Source organism: Equus caballus, chromosome 22 (assembly GCF_041296265.1).
Source record: "Equus caballus isolate H_3958 breed thoroughbred chromosome 22, TB-T2T, whole genome shotgun sequence".
In the NCBI taxonomy this organism is placed as follows: Eukaryota; Metazoa; Chordata; class Mammalia; order Perissodactyla; family Equidae; genus Equus; species Equus caballus.
This window is the reverse complement of record NC_091705.1, coordinates 5509979-5534125: the sequence shown is the minus strand read 5'-3', so window position 1 is coordinate 5534125 and position 24147 is coordinate 5509979. Positions and strand designations below refer to the sequence as shown.

Sequence of the window (24147 nt, the reverse complement as noted above, 5' to 3'; positions counted from 1 at the left end):
CAGGGTGGCTTCAGACTTGACCTTAGGGAAATCTTCACAGTAGCCAAAAAACCACGGAAACTACATTATCAGCAAACAGTCTGTGCTCTGGTTAAGAACAGAGACTGCTGTGAAATGGGGGTGTCATCAAGAAATGGGGCCCAGGAAACTCAGCTCCTGCCTGGAGCTCCACTTTCTACCTCTGGGAAGCCCAGTGAGCCAGTGTCTTGAAGCATCTTCTATATCCATAGAAAAAGGTGGTTGGAAGTGGGGGGACGACCTTTCTGACTAGAAGTCTGTGCCTTGGGTAAACCAGATACACAGGGATGAAGTTTACTGTGTGTTCCATTTCCATGACCTTCACTTTTTGACTTGAAAAATGAAACGTAATTAAAACCACTTTCACTTACAGAAGGATGAGCAAATGAGAATAGTTCCCCTTGACACAAAACTATTAATAAATAAAAGGGGCCTCAGTTTAGTTTATACACATACACAGGACCATGCACTAGCTCAAATGTGCACAGAAGTGAAAATATACAAATGTCTGAGCCTTATCGCCAAGAGAGATTCTCCACTGCAGCAAACATAGCACACGCCGGCACTTTTCCTGGAATACTTAGAGAATTATACTATGGCCAGGGTGTACCTTAAGGGTATTCCTTCTTTAAATTATGGCACCTAGCAAAAGCCAAGAAAGGCCAAGGAGAGCACTGTTTGTAGCGATGGTCCTTTTGGAACCACTGGGAGTTGAAATCTTTTTGGAATTCTGCTGAAGGTCTTGGATGGTATGGCCTAAAATTTGGTGAGTATTTTTTGAAGATGACCAGGATCCTTCACAGGAAGTGTAAGTGACTGGAATACCGCTCCCTGCCCCCCCCCCCCCAACTTTTTGTTATAAATAAGACAAACTGCTCTATGAGATTTTTCATAATAATATCCTGTGAAATTCAAATGATTGTTTCTAGAACCGAAAAGAATCCATAATTGATCCTGGAGGTTATACGGGCATCTCTAAAGTGGAATCATGAGGCGGGGACACTACACTGAGCGGTTGCAGAGGACCCAGCTGCTCCTCAGGGAGTCCTCGCTCATGTTCTCTCCACTCCAGGGTAGACACGCAGGCGGGACGGGAGGTCAGGGCTGCCCAAAGCATCACAATGGGGCTGCTCCAAGTGCCTCAACCCAAGTCTACCTGCAGGTCAGAGTCCTCAGGGGACAGGGGAGCTTAGAAAAATAGACATGCTGGGGCCCTACGCAGGCCTGGTGGGTCAGAATCTAGGTGGGGATTGGGTGGCACTCTGCATCTTGTGGAGCTTCCTAAACAATTCTGATGCACAAGGCTGGGAACCACTGCTTCTAGGCAAGGAAGCTCTAAAACTCTGTGTGAAGCTTCATTCTATGAGCAACCAAGTATTAAAAGCACCACATACCTTCAAGCAAGTTCTTGCTACCAGTCAAAAGCTAAAAAAGCGCCAAATTGATTCAGGCTCTACTTGGTTACCAAGAAAGCATCTGGACCCTTTTTGAGGTCACTGAAATGTCTTGTAAGTGATAAGTACTCAACAAATATTTGCTAAACAGACAAATGGATGATTTTAGAAAGGTCGATTGCCTAATGTCCTGGAAGTTCCCTGCTGCCCAGAGCATAGGAGTAGCCCAGGACACTGGTAGAGGCCACCTGGCCAGGTTGTCAGAATGTGATGGTTGGAGTCCTGAGGCAGGGCCATCAACACTTCTTCAGCCACACCAACACGAGGTTGTTGTAACATCTTGTCTATCACTTACTCACAAAGACAAACCCTCAAAGTTGGCCTCTTGCTCCTCAGGGCCAGGGACTCCAGACCTCTGGGAGGGTGGCTAGTGCAGAGAGCTGCCCTGGAGAGATGAGAGTCAGGGCCAGGGCCCACTGTGCGCCTGGATACAAATCGCAGGAGATTCGGACCCAGCTATTTGTAATCATGAAGACAGGATGGACTTCAATATGAGATGGATGGAGCTTGGACTCAAATGTTCTTATGAGTGGATCTTAGTATTCTATGTTAGGAACTGAGAGGCCAACTCTACATGAACACATTTGTAAACTTCCCAATTGGTACTGGCTACCATTTTGGACACGTACTTAGGCTTTGAATGCTTTTGAACAGCTTCATCTGATAATAATGCAAACCATCTGTGTTAGATGCCAGGATAAACTTTATTTTCCTGCAAACTATATTGAAAACAAATGAAACATATGGCACTCAAGTGCTGTGTTTCTACTTTATTAAATCATCACAGTAAATCAGAATTAAAGAGAAAAAGAGGGTAAACTGGAGGCAAGTGGCGGTCATCGGGGGAGCTGTGTGCTTTTCCGGGCGTGGCACGCTCTGCTGCAGTGTGTCGTGGCGCACACACCCGCCTGCAAAAGTGGGTTATACGTAAAGGCCTATCTCACCTAGACATAAACCTAGATGTGGAGCATTAGGAAAATTAAATAACAAGAGATAGCAAAATAAAAATCAAGTGACACACTATAACTTAATTTACCATTTTTATCAAATTTTTTCCTTATTTACATGTACTAAATATTGTAGACCTGAAAACATTCACTTAATGTGTATGTCATACATAGATATTGAGTGCAACTAAAACGATGGTTGTCTCATGTTGAATTTCCCTTCAGTGCGGACATTCCCCTTTACTAGGTATTAACGTAACACAGTTACATATAAGACATCACAGTAAGTTTTAAAGGACCCCTCAACCCTTCAGATGATACAAATATAACAATAAAGGAAGCACAGGTGGTCACGCCTGAGGAAGGTCAGGAGGATGTGATTTGCATTGTCTACGGATCTGCGCGATCTCTTGCTTGTAAGGCTAAGGGTCCCATCGGTCAGCCCCTGTCACCAAGTCAAGGCTTAAACCACCCCATCCTCTCAGCGGCTCTGAGGAGCTGCAGCCTTAACTGGATGAAGATACTGGGACAGTCACTTATCCAAGCTAAATTTCCTCACTTCTGTTTACTTAAGGTTTTACTATTTAAAAAAGAGTCAGTTTGTAGAATTACTATGCTCTTTTAAGTACAAGAACCTACTCACTGAGACTACAGAATATCAGCTTTGCTTTAGATGGACATCAGCGTGTAGACAAGTGAGGGGGCTGGCCTGGCCCAGCCTGGAAGCCAACGGGTCTTACCATTTTGAGCCAATTAGGGCCACTCTTGTTTACAGATGGCTGCCCTACTAATGATGAGTCAGCACTGTGACTCAGGCGGGTCCCCACCGGGTGAGTGACCCTCTGCAATTCTGCTGAAAGGCATTTATTACAAAAGCACAATGTTTGCTTTTCTAGGTGAAAAAAAAAAAACCTTGATCATTTCAATTTTCCACCCCAAATAACAAAATGATTCAAGTCTACGTGATTATGAGCAATCTTGTCGCCAGATTCCCTGTTCCCCCATCCCAAATCTCCCAACCAGAGTCGTTACTGAGAAGAGTCGGCTTAGAGAAAGCTCCAGTCACAAAACTGTTGGCAGTAACCTGGGGTCGTGAGTTGTTAAAATCATTAGGGATCACAGGAAGGTCTGGATATTTGCTGCCTACAACCGAGTCTCCCACTCCAGGGTCAGGAAGACTGGCTCCCACAGAGAAAAGGGAACCATGGAGCAAGAGTCCAATGTGACTTCCAACTTCTGACACTTGGACTAAATCCAAGAATTCTGCAACGGGGGTTTCTAGAGCCTGAAGGTGAAGTGCTCTCCCAGAAGCTACTTGCGTCAGAGACTACATGGGACTCTGGAGCCAGGAACATGTGATGCCCTTCTCTGCAGGAACGAGGTCGGGGTCCTTTGTAAATGTCACACAAAGCAGCTTGACCAGAGTCTCGAGTCTGAGCAATATGGGCCAAACCATGCTGACCAGAAAGCTCAAGTCATCAGAAAATGGGGGAGGGTGGGAAGGTAAGAATCATGACACTTGCTGACAGAGCGGAAAATGCTGTGACTATCAGTCACCCTCCATACTGCCATTGAGCCCCTCAATAAGTGAACAGATCAGGCCATTTACAGAACAACCCACGGCTCGCGTCTTCTGTTTGGACTGCCCCTCGATCTCTGATGTTCGGAGTGTGCTCAGGCTGCTCTGTCTCTGGGCCTGGGCCTCCAGCCCTGCTTGCAACCCTCTATAAAGGAGAAAAACAAATTCTCTCCAGAACTAGAAGGTCCATCCTTCTAATAGAAATGACTGTCTCAATCCTTTCTCACTTGTCCCCAAGGCAAGTCTGGCTCCTGGGTCTGCCCGTCTCTCCTGCAAAGGTCAGGTACCAGCCAAACCAACTCCATGGCTGATGGAAAGAACTGACAGGTCAGTGAAAATGGCGGCTGTGACAGGGTGATTAGGCTCAGTGGGCTCACCAGAAAGGTGAGCAGAGCAGGCTGTGGGTAATGACAGTGGGCACAAGAGTAGAGAGGCAGAGGGCAGGGAGAGGCAGGAGAATATCCTCATGGCCAGCCTTTCTTGGGCCCTTGGTTAGTGGCAGTGTTCTTCGTGCTGCTCTCCGTCGTGGGCCGAGGGCTTGCTATGGAGACAGGCCAAGGGCCTGCACCAAACAGGACTTCTCTGTTGTCTGACTTCTCTGTTGCTGACACCCACAGACCCCAGCAAGGGTGCTGGGCAAGCACAGATGGAAGGGGAGCTTTTCATTTTTTTCCAAACAGGCTCAACATGCCTTTCTTGGATCCTGTCTCTTGCTTGGAATCTGTTACCCTAAGACTCCACGTGACAGGAAGGGTTTCTAGGGCCCCTGCCGTGGCACCCTCTCGGCAGCGGGTAGGGGAAGCTCTCGGAGGCAGACAGACATTCCTGGGGTGCCCGTCTCAGTCCACTGCCCGAGCTGGGGGCACCTTGTGCTGACGCGGCCCTGTGTTGAGTGGAGCCTTGGAAGGTTTCCTGACCTACGGGAACTTCGCAGGGACAGGACCCTGCACTTCTAGAACCATCTGAGTGTTCTGTGACAGGAGCATCACTGTCACAACCTGGAGGGCCTCCAGGATGGTCAGGAAAACCTCTCCCCAGTTAGTGGGTCTCAGGCACCAGGTGGAAAAACACTCAGCAACTGAGGTAAAACTTCTCATGGGCTCAAGACCCCAGGGAGAGCCAATTTCCATGATGAAATTTTTGAGTAAATCACAAATCCTAACATAGGAAGAACTAGCAAAATCAATGCAGAGAACATTCCTCAAACAATGTGACAGTTGTTTGGCTGGTCCCTCTGTTAATCTCACTTGAGTTTATAAATGAGAGGAGGTAACTTCGGGTACAGAAACCAGCTGCCCTCTGCCCTCCCTGAAAGCCCAGAATCTTCTCCTGCTGGCTCTGCCCGGGCCAGCCACACCAACGCCCACGGGAGAGCGGGGCAGACTCTCTGTTGGTGACTTTTTCTTTTCTTCCTTCAAAGCCCAAGGTTCATGAGGTTTCAGGCAAGATGACACCGCCTCATTTGAAGGTTCAATCCACAACAATTCGGTGGGTTCACGTCTAACTTCAGAAGGCCATTAACAAGCACACTTGCTGAGGGTGCTAGCAAAGCAACGTGTCCTGGAGTCTCTGGGTTTGGGGGTTTGAGGTGGGGCGGTAGGGCAGTCTCCTCACCAAGAGGCGCCATGTGGTGGGCTGGCGGCTAGGGCCCTGCAGAGAAAGCAGAGAAAGATCATGTCAGGGCGCCAGGCGAGGCCCTTCTGGGTACAGATTCACGGGGGTGCGTGGGGGGGGGGGGGTGTGTGGCATTCACAAGAAATGGAACCATGTCCCCAAGAAGAGGGTTTGACAACTTCCCTGTGCGGCACATGCAAGGATGTTTGTTGAGAGAATTAACAAATGAACGTCCTTCTTCCCAGTCTTTGCTCTGGACTTTCCTGAAGCATAAAGAAACTATGAATCTTTCTGAAATTAACTCGGCCTTACTGTCCAATCCACAAGTAAAGAATGAAGAGAAAAGGCATCTGATTGAAGGGAGGAGGAGCCAATGAAGCACACTGTCCAGAGTCAACGAAAAAGCAAGTAAAGCCTCACAGGCAGCTTTGTGGATTTCTGTGGGGGTTATTATTTAGACGTATTTACATATTGATACTTTACAGAGTGAGTTACAACTTGATTACTCCCCAAAGGATCTGAGACAAGAGGTCAGGACTAGGTTGCCCGTCTGAATGAGTCCAGATGAGCACAGCGCTATTTAGCACTGGAGGGAGAAAAGAGTAAAACGAAGTGCGCGTGGCTGCAGCTCTCCCCTTCCCCAGGCTGCCCGGGCTCCTAGGGATCCAGGAACGCCTGCTGCAACACCCAGCCGCTGTTGCCGGTGGAGTCTGCTCTCCCGGGGGCCGCTCTGCGAGGGAGACGATCATTTCATCACCCTTCCCCTCGTAATCTATTTTTAAACCGTGCTGTATTACACCCCAAGCTTCCAGGCTTGGAATGAACCTCAAAAGCAGGCTTCTATCTTCCTCCCAACATGCTTCACTTCCAGGAGTTTGGCCTTTGCAATTTTTATTATTAATGGCATTTGAAATTAATTTACGTAAGTTATCTTATTCACAGACAGCCTCTTTTTTCATTTTCTGACCTTCCCTTATTGTTTCTAGGAAGAGTCTCTGAAATCTATACTTGCAGACATGCTTGGACCCGAGGAGGCCAACCTTCCCCAGTGTGTTCCAAAATCCAGCATTAAGACTCCCACAGCTGGGGCTCTGCTGTCTCCTCCTTCTGTCCCAGGAAGGTCAGGCAGGGAGAGGAAATGCCGCGGCTTCTCTCCTGCTATTTTTGCCTTTGAAAACAGGCTGCTTTTGACAAAGGCAGCACAGCTATACCATCACCCATAGCAGAAACGGCACTGGTAACAGGCATCTCTCCATCCCCGGGTAGCTGGAGGTGGGAGTGGGAGCAACATTGGGGAATGACCCTGATTTAATTTCAGATAATATTCCATTTTGAAATAACTTCACTTCAAATTGTATAAGATTTCACATTATTAAGTAGGAACCACCCCATTCACTATTGTAATCAGATCAATTGGGAGAAGGAAGCCAAGAAAAAGCAAGTAAATGAAAGAGACAAAGTGATGTTCAAAGATCTGATGTTAAGTGAAAGAGTAATTCTGGATCAGAAGGGGAAACATTTAACCCCTCCGCCCCCACCCAGGGAGGGCACAGAGGGGAGCACTTCACAGCTCCGCAGGACGGCAGGTGGACAGGGTGCCGCCAGCTTTGACAAGCTGCATGAAGCTCTGCAGCAAAGCCGCCTTTGCGCATCTGACAGCAGCGTCCTCAACCAGTGGGGCAAAGGGAAGGTCACACCTGAGCAGGAGCCTGCACTACGGTGCCTCCTGCATTTCTCCAGTCCCCAGCTTCCTGCTGGCACATCCCCAGCTGGGGATGGCTCCTGCCTGCCTGCTGCACCTGGTGACTGATGGGAGGCAGCAGATGTGGAATAAGCACAAAGGAGGGCATTCCACTCGCAAGCTGCTGGCAGCCACTCCACTCACTTGGCCTTTCCTTGTGCTGGAAGCTGGGGGTCTGTTCAAAGGACGCTTGAGTCCCAATTCACTGCTTCTGGGGCGGGAGCAGGGGGACATGAATGGATTGGGGGGCCCAGAAAATAAAGACCTTTGCATGAATTCCCGCTGCTGGTGGGGACTGAAAAGCCCTGCTCCGTCCCACCCAAAGAGAGCACCTAGGCTTTGTGGGTCACGTCGCTTCTGGGGGCTGACGTCAGTGAACCCAGTTTGGAACAATTCAGGGACTGGGCCAAAGCTGAGGCTGAGGGGAAAAGAAAGGGCAGCGGGCCAGAGGGTAGTGGCTGCTCGTCTGGCCTGTAGGTGTAAAGCCCATGCCTGGTGGAGGGGGGCGCTGTTTTGGATAAACCAAAAAATCTGGACCCTCACATCCCACTTCCATATTTACTGAGACAGTGACTGCCCTCTGTGCCACGCAGACTGTGGGCGATAGTGTAAGAAATGACAGCTCACTCACTGGTATTCTCCATTATTATTATTTTTATCATCATCATCATCTGATCTCCCTTCCACCTGTGAGCCCATGAGTGGGTACAGTTGGGCCACCCTAGAGGGTTTCCAGCCAGCAATGCCACGGGGGGAAGGACCTAAACCCCAACCTGGGCAGAAGGAGAGGCCCACGGGGGTCACACCTGCCACGGCTGGCCTGCCCTCTGGGTCCTAAACCGCAGCCGATCCCCGGGTTCTCCACCCTCTGAACTCCCCTAGCTTTTGTCTGCTCTTCCTCCCCCAGCTGTTCCATTCAGCAGCCCCTTGGACAACCTGCCCTCCCCTCTCAGAGGCCTCCATTAAGGCGAGCGGTCAGAGGCCAGCCCAGCACGTGCCTCGTCTTATCAGCCCATCTCAAGATCCTGCTCCTCCGGCTTGGGCAACAAAAAAGGAGGCGGCCCGGGTCCACTGGCTCCCCGCAGCCTCACACACAAAAGGGCGGGCGACAAAGACATTTTCCGGGATGGCAGGTGTTGGTGTCAGATTCCGCCCAGACAGCACGGGGCAGAAGAAAGGCGAGGCTGGGTTTCCCCGGGCAGCGCAGACATGCAGGGGCAGGAGTGCAGGCAGGGCCCCGGGGGAGGGAGGTGGAGGCAAGGAACCCGAGGGGCATTTCAGCGCGGTGTTAGCCGTGGAGGGAGGCTGTTAGTGAATTCACACACCCTCCCTCAGAGCAGGCTGCCTGGGGAAATCTGCTGCATGTCAGTCTTACCTTGCTCAAATATTGCAATGAGACCTTTATGTATTTTAATCTGAAGGAAAAGAACATAATACCAAATGAATACAAGCCCAGCACCCACAGCCCAACGTGACAATGAACATAGTGCTAAGCATCCATTACTGCTGGGCTGCCTGAGTGCTGCCGCAGCGCTGGAGATCATTACAAACTGAAAATTCACCTAAAATTCGACTTGGCAGGACAGAATTCTAGCTGCGGTCACATTGATAAATGTGACATGAACAGACATTAGCGTTCCTAGGATGTATGACGCAGATGCTGCTGGGAGCCCTACAGGCACTGGGCAGCATGGACCACTGTATCCTCTCCTTGCTGCCCAATATTTCCTGACTGATTGGGTCTAAAACATGGTCAAAGATAAGAGTTTTCAAGACAAGCATTTAGAATTCAAAGGATGACCTGAAAAAATAATTGATACCCTTTAAGTGTGCCATGTTACATGTCTGTCAAGTTTCATTTTCAGGTTTCTGAGTGGTACATAGTGTGTTAATTCAGTACTAGTGTCACCTTCAATGTGACAGACTGGGAGGAAGCATACAGTGTGCTGTGCAGAGGGTGGCTTGGGAAGGGGACCCTCGGTGGTGAAATGGGACACAAGGTCACCCTCACAGAGCAGTGGATCTTAGCAGTTACCCCAAACCCGAGAGAGGATCTGAGCTTTTCAACCTTGTGACAAGTTTTCCCACTCCCCCAGCCCTCCCACAGCCATCCTATTTCCTATGTGGGTTTGCCTTAGCAAACGCAGCCTCTGTCGGCATCAGGCAATAGCTCCTCACCCCAAACGCCACAACACTCCTGAATTCAGCGTCACTGGACCACCATCAAATTGGGACAAAGGACACTTATCAGTGACACAGACTGTTGTGTGCATGGCCACAGGTGTAAACTTGGACTGTCTGCTGACCCCACCTGCCAAGGCTGGCACAGTGGCCAGGGCCAGTTTCTAAGATGGTGGTTCAGAATGCCATCAGAGGAAGGACCACTGCCATACTCTTAGGTGGGGCTCTCTGAAAGAAATGTGGACGTCTATGAAGCCATAGTTTCCAATCTGCTGAGGAAAACTCATTCCCTCTCCCTCCAAAAAAAAATTATTTGGGGTAAGAATTTCAGGATAAATAAGCGATCACAGATGATCCTGTAGCATCCTGTTTTACTTGATTTCCAACCTCTGTTAACTGCTCCTTGTCTACATGTTGATTGTGCTCTAGGGGCACAAGAAGTTCTTGGGCTGGTGGTGATTGTTGGTAACAGACTAGAATGTTTTCCGTGGATCCTCTAGATAATGTGATTATCGAGATTTCCTGTTTTCCCCCAATGCACTGTGCTGTGGGGCTGTTTCCTCTTATGGAAGATGCAAACATACAGGAAGCCTGCGTGGGTCTTCCTGGAGTTGAGGAAGTTCAGTTTTTCAGGGCACCATGCTACTGACCCTCTCCAGTGGGAGCAAAGGGTCTCTTCATGAAGGGGCTCCTTGGTCTCCCTCCCCGGCTGCCCCCTCAGCCCTGGTTATACTGGGCGTACAGGCACTGGATTGGTAGAAACCAAGAAAACAGATGGTACAGCTAACAATGGAGGGCTTGTTTGTAATTGCTGATGAGGACTGGTTTGCTCCTCTCCCCAGTGCGTCCCCAGATGCAGCCTGGTGTGGTGTGCTGGACCAAACAGAATGTCTTGATAACTGCCAATCCATGGTTGAGTTAAGGAGATACAAAGACAGACAGTTGGGGGCTGCCTTAATTATTCCATGGGGCTCGAATGTCACTTGCCCTTGACACACAGGCAATGCTACCAAGGGGTGGGGGCCCCATTCTTGGAACAGAGGAGTGGGCTGTCAGCTTCCTGATACATCCCTGGGGGCAAGCATGAGGTTCCAACCAACTGGGCAGTGTTGGAAGGCACCAGAAGAGACCACTGTGCTTGGAGAGGAGGGATGGAAAGAGAATAGGAGGCATGTGATGCCTGCAGGTGTGGGGGAGAGACACAAAGCATAACTATGTCATCCTTTCATTGCTGGGCCCCTGATCTGTGCCCGGGGCTGTTCTAGGCTCTGGGTTACGGCAGTGAACACAGCAGAGAGGCTCCTGCCTTTGACGGCCTTTCGTGGAGGAGTTACGGCATGCCTTCTAACAGGATGATATCACCCCTGGGGGGGAACAATATCTTACTCTTTATATCTATAAAGCTCAGATAGAAGTATGGTGAATAAACAGACACACAGTATTTCTGTGGTGTTTCAGGGGAGGGGATAAAGGGAACAAACATGTCTTAGAAGGCTCCACAGTGAGGCAATAATGAGAAAAAGGTTGAGGAACATTAAATGGTAGGGTTAATAGGTGTCTTTAATTCAAGATGTTTCTTATACATTAGTGGTGCTGGGGATCAGGAGTCAGCCCAGCTTGCATCCAAGAGCAGCTGAGTGAGACACCTCTGGGGAGAGCCCTTGAAGTGTAACTCAAGATACTGATGGGCCACACTGCGGCCACTTAGCAGCTCAGATGCAGAGTGGGAGCCCCAAGAATCCGGAAGTCGCTTTTGGAGAAAGATGCCTTACATCTTTGGTCTCCTGTGACTCCTCTGATGCTCTGGATATCAGCAAGGATTTAAGAAAACACAGGAAACAATAGTCTCGGTTGGGGATATGCTGTGTTCTGCACAGCTCGGCCTAGTGGAGGTTTTTCAAGAACTGGTGGGTCTTTTTATGGCATGTTTTCTCTGGCTGTACTCACTAGGGGAGCAAAAGAGCAAGGATTTGAACCGAGCTGCTTCTCTCGGAGGAAAGGCTGACATCCAGAACTGCCACCTGGGATAATGCTGGGCAGGGTCAGACAAGAAAAGTGGCTGCGTCTCCCTGGGTCCTTGTTACTGAACAGTCAGTGTGGAAAATGATTAACTGGTTCAAGATAATTAGGGAAGGGAATGATTTTGAGAGCTGGCATGGATGAGGGAGAGAAATAGTGGACTAGGGTTCCAGCTTTAGGCAAGTGCTAAATATCCTCCCAGCAGGAAGGCGGACAGAGCGGGAGATCAGAGAGCTGTCTGGGCTATTCAGACCTCTTGGAATGGCTCTGAGGAAGGGAACAGGTGCAGCAGTGGATGGGGTAAGCCTACACACTCAACTCAACACTGGCAACCCAAGACCAGTGGGAATTAGCCAGCCTAATTAACATTTCCAAATGGCCCAAGGATGGCTTCCAGTATTTCCAACCCAGCAGCAGTGGCTGTGTCCTGGCCCCAGCCCTGGCTCTGGGCTCAGCTTACTCTTTTTGGTTGTTGGTCTTGCTCATCAACTTTGGTTCCGAAGCAGAAAGCTAGGACAGCTGGACCACTCTCTCTTAGGCAGGCAGAGAGAGAGTGCATGTATTGTGTGCCTGCATGTGCATATGGACCTGTGTGAGGGGCTAAGCGAGCGGGTGGAACATTCATGAAAAAACTTTTCTGGTATTTTTCTCTTCCCTTCCACAACTATAATGTACTCTTATTGATCTATGACTAAATTTAACTAAATTATAAATTAAAAATTAATATCTTGGTGTCAACTTTCTTTTAAGGCCCTCATGGAGAAGGAGGTTTCCAGACCCTCTCACTGTCTCAGAGAACACGAATATCAAGATCTCAGTTACAACTTAGCCATGGTAGGCTGTTCATTTTACCAGACTGAATCCACATCTCAAAATGGGAAAATAGCACACAAATGCTTGTAGCAGCAATATTCATAAAAGCCAAAAAGTAGAAATAGCTCACATGTCCTTCAACTCATGAATGGACAACCAAAATGTGGCCTACCCTTATAATGGAATACTATTTGGCAAGAAAAAGAAGTAAAATAATGATACAGGCTACAAGATGGACAAACACTGAGAACATCCTAAGTGATAGAAGTTAGTCACCAAAGACCACATATTGTAGGATTTCACTTAAATGAAATGTTCAGAATAGAATGTCTCCGTAGAGACAGAAAGTAGACTAGTGGCTGCTTAGGGCTGGGGGTGGAGTAGGGGGCATGGGGATCAACTACTAGTGGGTTTATTATTATTATTATTATTATTATTGCAGGGAAAGATTTGCCCTAACACCTGTTGCCAATCTTCCTCTTTTTTCTCCCCCTCCCAAAGCCCCAGTACATGGCTGGATATCCTAGGTGTAAGTTGTTCTAGTTCTTCTATGTGAGCCACCACCACGTCATGGCAACTGACAGATGGGTGGGTGGTGTGGTTCTGTGACCCAGAAACGAAACCAGGCTACCGAAGCGGTGAGCACCATACTTGACCCACTAGGCCATCAGGGCTCTATTATTTTTTTATTTTTTAGGAGGGATAAAAATGCTCTAAAATTAGGGGCTGGCCCCACGGCCAAGTGATTAAGTCCACAAGCTCCACTTTAGCAGCCTGGGGTTTGCCAGTTTGGATCCTGGGCACTAACCTACACACTGCTCATCAAGCCATCATGAGGCGGTGTCCCACATAGAAGAACTAGAATGACCTACAACGAGGATATACAACTATGTACTGGGCCTTTGGGGAGAAAAGAAATGTTCTAAAATTAGATTGTGGTGATGGGTGCCCTACCTTGTGAATAGACTACAAACACTGAATTCTTTACTTCAAATGGGTGAACTGTATGGTATGTGAATTAATCTCGATAACACTGTTTGTAAAAATGGCAAAATCGACTAGAAGGTGGTCTGGGCGCACTACTGCCACTACTTTTCCGAAGGTGACACAACAGAAGGGCCTCCGAGCTCCAGGAAAACAAAATCCCCTGTGGGCACCTTGGGAGGCAGGGGCACAGGGCTGGCTGTGAAGGTTAGCAGATGCCACCAGCAACTCTCCCTCTGTTTCACGCTACAGACTTTAACTATCCTCAAAGCAAAGAAAATGGGGCTACCCCTCAGGCAACCCTCTTCTCTTCTCTTCAGCGTTGTCTCTTGGGTTTATTGCAACTTGAATTCATCTGTCATAAAAAACCTCAAGAGTATAAGGTGGGATTACAGTGTGACTCCCTGGGACACACTGGGATTTTGTGTGTAGTTCAGGACTACTTTTTAAACTCCCTAACAATCAACAGCTAAGGAAACGTAGCAGATGTTAGCAGCCGCAGCGAGGTCTGTGGTGACCTGTGGGAGGACAGTGAGTTCTAGGTATTTGTCTGAGTTGTCTTCAGACATTAAAGAAGCAGTGGAACCATCTGGTAGTTTCACTGATACAAGCTGTCCTGTTGTCTTCAGACATTAAGGAAGACATTCTAGTCCATAATTAAGATATTTTCTATATGTGAATTCTTTCTACGGTACTCAGTTTGCATCCTGAAGTAGAAACACTTTGGTTAACTTTCAGTTAAATTTCTCGGTTACCTGTGTCACAGTGGGTGTGCGTTTGCCACTGTAAAAATTGTACAGGCCATCTATAAAACAGACCTTTCTGCCTTTGGGAAGTCACATTTTGCCTTTGCCACAAAAGAAGGGTTCCTCCCCTCCACCCCACGAGCAGGCACCGAAAGGCAGGGCCTCTCAGGTAGGGGCAGTGAGTCCTGCCTGGGAACAGAAAGACCTAAGGGCCTGAGCCCTAGTCTTGGCCACTTGACCATGAAAAAAACCAGCTGCTCTCAGTTCCAATACTGCCAAAGAGAAAAATCGTGCCCTACAGAAAGCAGACTGTGAGGAGAGTGTGCAGTAAGCTGCAAATCTCCACACATATGTAAAGAGCTACTACTGTTCATAGGTTGTCCTAGAGATCATTTTTACAAAAGTGAAACAATGCGAAGGGAGCTCAGCCTCACACGCGAGCTCTTCGGATACTGGGGGCCATTTTCCTCTCTGCAGTGTTCTGTGCACCAGGGATAGTTATCTGCCATGGTTCTGCGTGCCAGCGCACGGGTTCAAGGCCACTGAATTCTGGTGTGAGTCTGGCGGTCTTAACGAGGTGGGGAGATGTGCCTGCAGGTCGGAGTTCTGTCCATCTCCTTTTCACCTTCCTCCCACCACGCAAACCTTCCCCTATAAAGAGGCGGGTGGCACCATGCTCCCTTCACCTGTGCAGTCCAGGTTAGGGGCTGCGTTCTGCGGCACTGGTGTGAGGGGACCCCCTCTAGTGGGCCCCCATTGGGAATGTTTGGGGAGAACATCTCTTGAATCGCCACAACATTCATTCACTAGTCAAACATGCATTACATGGCTGCTGTGCGCCAGGGGATGGGAATACGTGGCGACGAAGTATTGTCTAACTGGTCCTCCTCCTGCCCTCCCACGGTATATCCCACCCACAGAAGCACAGTGACCCGTTACAACAAAATTCACATCATGTCACCGCACTGCCTATGCCCCTCCAGTAGCTGCCCATCTTACTAGAGTAAGAACCAAGGCCTCTCCCTCTGCCTGCATGGTTGCAAGGTCGCTCTGACCTGCCTCCTCCTCCCCATCTTGCTGCTCTGCCCTACCAACGCAGATTCCTCACTGTTCCTTGACAGGCCAGGGAAGCTCTTGCCTCAGGGCCTTTGTGCTTCCTGTTCCTCTCCTTGGAACGCTTCCCCACCAAATGCTAAGTGACTTGCTCCCTCGCCTCCTTCAAGTCTTTCCTCAAATGTCACCTTCTCAGTGAGGCCCTCCCTGACTCCGTTTTAAAGTGCACCTCATCCAGTGTACATTTCTCAGCAGCACCCCTGGTCCTCCGTCCTGCTGTCTTTTTCTTCTTAGCTCTCCTCAGCGCCTGCCAGGAGACGAGCGTCCTTCTTGCCTATCTAGAGGAGAAGCCTCAGGGAGGGTGGAGCTGCTGTGGTTTTGCTCATCTGTGTGTCTTCCATATGAAGTATTTAGTAAATGTTTATGGAATGCATGCTGAAGGTTTGGCCCTCGCAGGGTTGATGTGATGTCCAGGGTAAAGCTGCGTTCTCATCTACCTAAGCTGTACCAAAGGTGCGTGTGTGCTCCCAGGACTAGTATTAATATCTCAATATGGCCTCTAGCAAGTTGCCAGCTTTGGGTAACTGCGATAGAGCAGAGCTGGCCTAGTGGAGCCCCATTTCCGGCTTCTTCCTTTCTTCTCTGTGGTGACCCCTTCCTCTGGGACTCACCCCAGAAGCTCTTGGGTCGGCTAACCACCCCTGCGCCCACCCCCCAGGTCAGGAGTGCCTGGCCTTGGAGAGCCGCAGGCCCAGGTGTTATGGAGGGCTCTGGTGCTAACTGGAGTGGGGCGGTTTCTCTAGCTACTCCTTGGAGCCCTCGGGACGTAGCCAGGGAGCAGGGTTTCCCTAACTACCATGAACGGCCCTGGGACTGCCTGCCGCAGAGTCTGCACTAACATCCTTCAGCAGCAACGGAAGGGCAGTATGCGCTTCTCAGCTCTGTCTGCGATTAGGGCTGGAGGACGAGACTTTACCAGTGAGTCCTGGAAGACCCCAGTGGCTTCCTCACCCTCAGGCCATCTCACATGAGAAGAGAGATGCTGGGGGATGGTGTGGGCCAAGGTTCCCACCACAGGTAATGCTGAGCACTGTGGGGCGGGAAGAGGGACCTGGTGTGGGGGCACAGGTAGGTGGATGTGTTCTCTGTGCATCTGGCATCTTAGTGTCTCATAGTCTTGAAGTGGTCGAAAAATAGCCTTTTGCTTATTCTTTCTCAGCACTTTTCACAATGATGCCACTAGCCTTCTTATTTGTTGAGAAATGACATAGCCATGTCAATGCTGTAAATACTTTATGTATTTTTTTTTATACAGTTGACTGGCATGTTCCCCATTTTTAAGGGTTTTCTTTTCAGCCCTCTGAGGGACTTGAAAAGATAACGGGAAAAGAAGAATCAGCTTTTCTCTTCATTATGCTATTTAGAGGTTTATTTCCTGGTTATCATCATATATCCTTCTGGAAAAGGAGAGTATAAAATATTCTTTCTTTTTTTCATCAGCAGACTTAAACGCTAGTAAGAGAGGTTCCTTTTGGCCTCTGCTTTGGTTTGGTTGTTGCTAAATAGAAATTCAAGCAAAACCACTGAGTCTTCCAGGAAACCACCCTAATGGCTGAGGTTGTACAACTTCTACCTGGGACATCCAGAAGACCATGAAGGTCACAGTCACGGTTTACAAGGAATGTGAACCTGGGTGTCAGAAGCTCCAGGTTCTTCTGAAACAAATTCTGAAAGTTATTCCAAATAAGCTTTAATTAAGAGTCACTTCCAAAAACTGTCTCTGAGAAAAATTCTTGGTACCTGCTGGCCATCTCTTGGCAACTGCTCGTGTCCCCGGAGCTGTAATCAACAGTTAGGCAGGGAGGAAGATGCCACTTGCGCTTAAAACCCAGCAAAGACTGAGAGACCAAAACTAACCCAATGCAGCATTTCATAGAAAAAGCAGTATCTTCAAGTTCTTCCAAAGGAACAAATTAAATGTAATGTCAATACTTTAGAATGAATAATCTCAGGTCCCTTATTTTTCTGGGAACCTGTGAACACCCCCGATCTCTGCACAAGTCCCACGGGCAGGAGGGTCCCCATGTCAGCTCTGAAAGGAGTCACCTCCTCCTCTCCACTCTTCCCACATTTACTATCCTTCGTCTTCCTCTTCTTGTCCACAGGCCTCCCAGCTCTCAGATGTCCCAACTCTTAGCCAATGTGGGAAAGTTCAAAAGCAACTGGAAGGATGCTGAGTATATCTAATACATATTCAGCAAGTTTTCATTCTCTCCCAGGCTCACAGGCAGATGGCATGGCCCATCTCAGGGAAATCTCAACCCAACTGACCCAAACCATTGGCTGTTTGTATCTTTTTTTTGTTTTTGCACTGTTATCTTTTTGACATGGAATTATAGTTTGGAGCTAACTAATCTGGGATTATTAACAATTAGCCATTTTTGGTGGTTCACGAGTATCTGCTTCTGCCTGACGAGACTGAAAGCTCCGAAGAGGAGAGACAGAGCACAAGGTGTCCAGAGCCTCTGTGCCCTTAAAATGCCCAGCACAGTCCTGCTTGGTGGCAGCGGCCTAGGGGAGGAGAGGGGAGGGCCAATTCAGAGACGGCAACATTTGACAAGTAGCACCATCATTTTCTAGAGGATCAAATGGAACAAATGTTTGTTTCATCTCTTTCTTCCCCCTTCCAGAGCTTACATGGAGGAGAGTAAAAGAGTGTTAAGAGGAAAAAGGGATGAACAAGCATGAGGCAAAATGTGGTGCTAACCAGGACAACTGAGAATTCTCTTTAATACCCCCGACAGCATTTACAAAAGCATCTCAAATCAAGTTTCAGTTATTCAAACTGCATTATCCAGTCTGTGGATAACCAGGCTTCTGGCTTCCCCCACCTTTCTCCACACCCAGTTTTGGCCATATTGCTCATCACTGGCCTTACACTATGAGACCGGGAAGGGAGGGAGACAGATGAAACAATTACAGGTGTTTGCTCTGCATCTTGCATCAGGCGCAGCACACATCTGTGGTCTGGAGACACACCTGTACCTCTTAAAGCAATCGCCTGAGTCTTTTCTGTCTGCATTTCTCTTACTGTTGTTCATGTTATAAGAAAGAAATTATATGCATCGTTCCCTAAAGAATTTACAGCCTATTATAGATAGAAGAAACACACACACAGAGGACAAAGACATATGCTAAGAAAAATCAAGATATAAGTAACGACAGGTTAGATGGCACTAAAACGAGGACCTAAACATTAGAGAGATGCCTTGATTTAGGACAGTGGTTCTCAGTCATGCTTGCATATTAAAATGCCCTCAGGAGTTTTCAAAAGAAAGTCCCCATGCCCAGGTCACACCCCAGACCAATAAACCCAAATCTCTGGTGGAGGGACACAACATCAGGATCCCTATGCCTCCACAAGTGATCCAGTGTGCAGCTGGAGCCAGCACCACTGGGTTCAGGTGATGGGAGCACGGGTAGTTAAAAAAATTCCTATGGATGCTTCATCATCTTTTCAGGAAGAATACATTTTAGGTTTCAAAAAAAAGTGTCATATGCACGGGGGTCAGAATTAAGTGGGTTATGTGGGAGGAAGATTTGGGCGGGGTCTGGGAGGGATTACTGAGGGGAAGAAGTGTCTGTGTGGGGCGGGCAGTTGTTTGCAGGGTGCGTGGTAACAGCCAAGCGTGCTGAGGATGCAGAGTGGGGTGATCCTGAGTTCTTGAACAGACAGTGACATAAGAGAGCTTGTATTTAAGGGAAACTTCTAGATGATCTGAATGGAGTTCTGAGCTTCGATCCTGGTCTTTAACTAGTATTAATAAAAGGCCAGCAGCCGTGGCTCTGATTTATGGGACTGTCAGCTAAGGGTGGGCCCTGGGCTAGCAGTTCTACGTGTCAAGGTCCCCAGCTTGCACTTCTCCTTCTAGGAGACAGGGTGACGGGCAGGCAGCAGTGATTCCAGGATGAGAGAGAAGAAATGGGAGGAACATGTTCACCGTGGAAGACAGAAGGAAGATGCGCAGGAAGAGGCAGAGGGCTGCACAGGACAGAGTGAGGAGAAACCTGGACATGCTGGTGGGAGGCGAGGATGATAGCAGAATGAACATCTGCTGAAGGCGCCCTGTGTGCCAGGCACTGTTCTCATCTCTCACACATACTCGCTTACTGAATCCTTATGAATGCACTTTAAGGAAGTACTATTGTCAGGAACGTTTTACAGAATCAGACTCTGAGCCACAGAGTGACAGGTAACTTGGCTGAGGCCACATGCCGAAGCATGGAAGACACTGGCTATCTGCAGAACCCAGGCCTCTCCTGAGAATACATTCTCCCCATGAGGAGCCTCTAAGGCAGCTGGGGAGGCTGGCTCCAGGTGGAAGGTTCTTGTTCCCTTGTTGAGCAAGGGAGGACAGGAAAACAGAGGAATTTGAGAGACTGGAGTGGCCGTGTGTGAGGAGGAAAAGCAAGGGAAGGCAAGTCTGGGCTGTATTAAGTACCAACGGAGGAAAGTGTGCCAGCCCTGGCAATGGGAAGTGAAGAGTCAAAGGTCTGCTGATGGGCACTGCTACTGGTCCTTACTCCAGGGTTCAGCTGTGGTGTGTGGCTGCACAGGTCTGGGCTGTGTTTCTAGCCTCTCAGAACCTTAGAAGCCCTCTAGGCCTTGGGATGATCTGCCTGAACCCCTGAAGCCTGACCCACCAGGGGCACGTGGAAGCCTGCGATGCACGTCTGTTGACTAAATGAATCACTGTATATTCTGGGCTTCAATTCCCTCATCTGTTCAATGTAGTTGGTTAGAAGAGGGAATGAGAGGACTCCTTAAAAGATTTTGCAGCCACAACTACTAGGTAACCCCACACGCTATCACAATCACATGAGTGTACTGGCTAAAGAATTTATAAATTGTCACCTTGATAGGAATAACCATAACCACAACATCATATATGAAGTTCTGTAATCTGAGTTTCTGCTATGTTTCTGGTCATGTTAATGTCTTTCCCAAACTTCATTCTTATCTCATGAAGACTTTCTGAAGTCTCATGAGCACGCTTGGCTCACGAGAAAAACGAGGAAGGTACAGCTTTCTTGAGCAGGCTGTATGAGAGACACTACATGGTTTGTGTGCATTTAAAAATTCTCTTATAATTGGCTGGTTAGGAACTCTGTGACCAACGTAAATGACAACCAATGTTTGGTGACAGTTCACCAAGTAGGGGAGTTGGTAACCAGCTGAGCCTTTGATGACGTCACTAATACCTGCATTGACTCTGCCTTGTGGAAGAAAAGAGAGTGTGGAATGAGGGGTGAGGGCTGAGTTGGCCCTGCTGCCATTTGCCCACGGCCTTTGTTGTCCTTTCATGGCTTGGTCTTCCTGTGCTTCAAAATTGATGTGAAGAGGTCATACTTAATATCTCTTGAAGCCCCTTCCAGCTCTACATTCTATGATGTTCTTTGCCGGTTTTGGCAAATTTATGAGGAAGGTAAATACATAAGGAGTGATACCAATCAAAACCTTATTAAGACCACTTTAACAAGGAGGGAGGAAGGAAGGGAGAGGAGCGAGGAAGAGACAGAGAGAGAAAGGAAACACTGAATGACTCTGTGACATGACCACTCTCAATGAATGTGGACAATCTGTCTTCTTTTTGGGGTTAGAGTTAGGGTCTACCTTGTGCTGTTTCTGGGGATCAACTTGATTGCTAACTGCCCAGTGAAATGGCGTATCAGGATCTGTATGCAGGATGACCAGCCTGCAATATCCTGGCACATGTAACCACTGTGGTTGGTTCGAAGGTCTTAGCAAGCGAATGCTGGGTGTAGCTTTACTCCTCCAGGCAAAGGTTGGTGAGGTATAAAAGTAGTTTGTATAGCATCGACATGCCAGATTCACTTTATGACCAATGTGTAACACGTCTACAGTCTTATGAAGAGATTTTATTGGCCACCAGAATGACCCAGTGACATCAGGCAGAGTCTTCTGATAGTTTTTGTGAAGTTAATATAATGATGTTTTGTAGAAAAAAATTATAAAAGTCTTTTTTATCAGGTAGGTGAGCAAGAGGGCACCTGTGCAATTCCTGAGTGTGAAAGACGAAAGTGTGCAGTTTTGTACAATAGCAGCAGTGGTAGCAGCATCCTGAGACTGACTGAGACTAATCTGGTTTAAGCTCCAAATATGACCTACATTACAAGTGGCAGAATCTCATGGAGCCTAGTGAGGAATTTTCTCCCACTTGTTCTAAATCCTAGAGCCTTTACAATCTAGCCTATCATGAAGGAGAAAGTGTTTCTGACCATATCTTGGAGAAATCAAATGCTGTGTTTATGTAGGGCTTAGAAATAAACAAAGATCTGTGCTCCCTCTGCTGGCTCCCTTCAGCAGTATTAAAGTAGAAGGGAAACATAAACAGTGTTGGCATCTTCAGCAAACGCAGTCAATTCAAGAAGAACCACTCACGTAACTTGGTTTCAGACATTCTTTCAGAAAAATCCATCTTTATCAACTTCTGACGAAGGTACTTGGAAATTCTTAAAAGGCAACATCAAATTATACATACCTATAGTCCTCAACTACCAAATTGCTAGCTGTGATTGTAATAGTGATTTGGGGATTCATTTATCAACAGACACCAGTGGATTCCGCCAAGATTTTAAGGTCCAGATACAATCTTTAAAGCAGTTCTGGGAAAAAACCTGAAGTCCAAGATAAAGTTTCTTTTTTTTCTTTTGTTTTCTAAGAGTAGCTTCCAAAAGTAAAGATTTATACTATTTATATCCTTTCCGATAATGTCAAACATTAGACTTGATTTTCCAGATCATTAGCATGCAGAAGAATGACCTCATGGTGAACAGATGCACTTGGCTGTGAGCTGCAGTGATTACATCAGTCCCTCCCAGCAGTGGAGGGTGCCCATTCCAGTTAACCCTTGAAAGGCCTCTCTGCCAGCCCCCCTAACCTAGTCCCTCATCCCAATGTGTGTGTGTTAATTGCAGCCAATATTTTCACACTGGTTACTTATTGCTGGTAAATAAGGAAAGAATTAAAAGGAACGCAAACTATAAGGCTAGGTAAAAAAGCAGCTCAAATACCTATTACACATGGGGCATCATCAATACAAGTAATGGGCAGAATAGATATGAGGCAGGTGGTGTTTTAAAATAACATTTTCTGATTGGAAAAAAAAAAGTTTTTTGAACCTCTTTTAAAAAAGCTGAGCACTCATTATTAGCCTAACACAAAAGACCGTACCTCCTCATTTGGGGGTGACAGTGCATCATGAATAGAAGCCCGCTCACTTGGCCAGTGTGCCCCTCTGTGGCTGCCTTGGGTGACAAGCAACAGTGCAGGGGCAGGGAGAGTCTGAGGAGAGGGCATCTTTGGGCACAGGCCACTCCCACTTAGCACATCTCTTACTTATATCCAGGACTTAAAGGCTGATATGAGAGGCCTTCCCTCTAGAAAGGAGGGCGGCGCGCTGTTACACAGAGTGTGGAATGAATACAGTGTTCAGGTTATTCTCCCTTTGCATTAACAACAAAGCCCCTTGTTGCAAGGATACAAAGAAAACCTGGGAGCCCCTAATTCCTCCGATTGTGCATATGCATGTGAGCAGGAGCCCAAGGCCCTGCTTTGATGACACTGCTGGCCGAGAGGGTCTGATTGGGTCCTAAGTGCACTGTGGGAGCTTAAGCCGCTCAGGGTCAATTTTTCCAGTTGGCTTGCTGCTTGGAAGAGGAGACTTCACTTCAATTTCTTAGTTTAAGCTGACTGGCTCATCTGGGTTTGACTGTACTTGTCCCAAAAAAATAAAAAACACCGTGAATAAATGAAAAATGTTTTCATCTGTTAAAGTGGTAACAGACAGGCACAGGGATTCCTCAAAAGCAAAATTGGTTCATAAATGAGAAGAGGATGTGGTTCTGAAAACGTGCCTGTATATGGTACAAAAATGCTCCATCCTCATTGCACTGCCCCCAAATTTCAGTTCAAATCAAGCTCATTTCTAGTTTCTTCCTATTCATTGTTGTGGGCGGATACACAAAGCCTTAAAAGAGAACATTATGCCCAGAGTTAAAATTACAGTCATGGATTGATGTCATATGCATATAACAAATTTTATCACTCAACACCAAATACCCTAAACCCTGAACATTATGAAATGTAAAACTGATGTTAACAATTTGAAAAGAGGAAGGACCAGCATTTGTCTTGCTACCCGATCTTTGGTTACACGTTCCTTTCGCACAGGCTCCAATGCCCATTCTTCGAGCTGTCAGAACCTTTATCTGCTAAGTGAGTTTGGCAAATGCGATGTTCTTGAAGAAGCCTGTCAGCAATCTTCTCCAAAGAGCAGGGCTTAAAAAATCCAATCGCTTCTTGGAGTCTCACTTAAGATGTTACCTACACACTGACTCATTTAAATTGGTTTAAATAGTTATGAACTTTTGGAAAAGATCAAGTTAATTTATACAGAGGCTAAAATACATGTAGAAAATAAAGTTTATCAATATTTCTTTCAATAACATCTTAACCATGAACCTTAAGGATGTAACACTTGAGTTAAGGAATGTAAATAGTTAGTTACTATTTCATTTCTTTTAATTTTAAGAAACAAAAAGCTTTATCAAGAGTTTACAAAACACAAAACACTGCACTGAAAAATTAAGTTCCAATATCTCATGACTATGGGAAAAAGCTGAATGAGATCTTTAAAAAATTAGCTTTGCTACAGATCCTTCATGTTCTTTCACCTAAAAATTAGAAACAATTTAAACCTCTAGCCAGACTGGGTATGAAATCTTCATTTCCCTTGAAACTGATTTTTTTTTTTCATTTTAGATAGAATGTTGGCAGAGTGTATAAAAGAATTCAATTCACAGCTGTTCTACTTTTTTAATGTAAGAAACATTAATCAAAGCTTTAAGTTATAAGCTTTTCTCATGTTGTTTAGTATTCCAGTTCAACAAAGATCAATAGAGGCCATCCCTATGT

The 24147-nt window shown here is 47.2% G+C and overlaps 1 protein-coding gene across 14 annotated transcripts in view; it reads right to left on the bottom strand.

The window, feature by feature from the left end:
* Positions 1–2227: 2227 nt before the first annotated feature.
* Positions 2228–24147, bottom strand: part of RALGAPA2 (Ral GTPase activating protein catalytic subunit alpha 2) — a 323293-nt gene continuing 301373 nt past the window's right edge. For 9 of the 14 annotated variants that reach the window (XM_070247008.1, XM_023626010.2, XM_070247006.1 and 6 more), the window contains one exon: positions 2228–5648. In XM_070247008.1, coding sequence (XP_070103109.1) covers positions 5641–5648 — 8 coding nt within the window. In that variant the 3' untranslated portion in view covers positions 2228–5640. Of the gene's footprint in view, positions 5649–8728; positions 8769–24147 lie in introns of all 14 variants that reach the window. The other 5 variants (XM_023626011.2, XM_070247007.1, XM_070247012.1 and 2 more) reach the window with 1 other exon arrangement.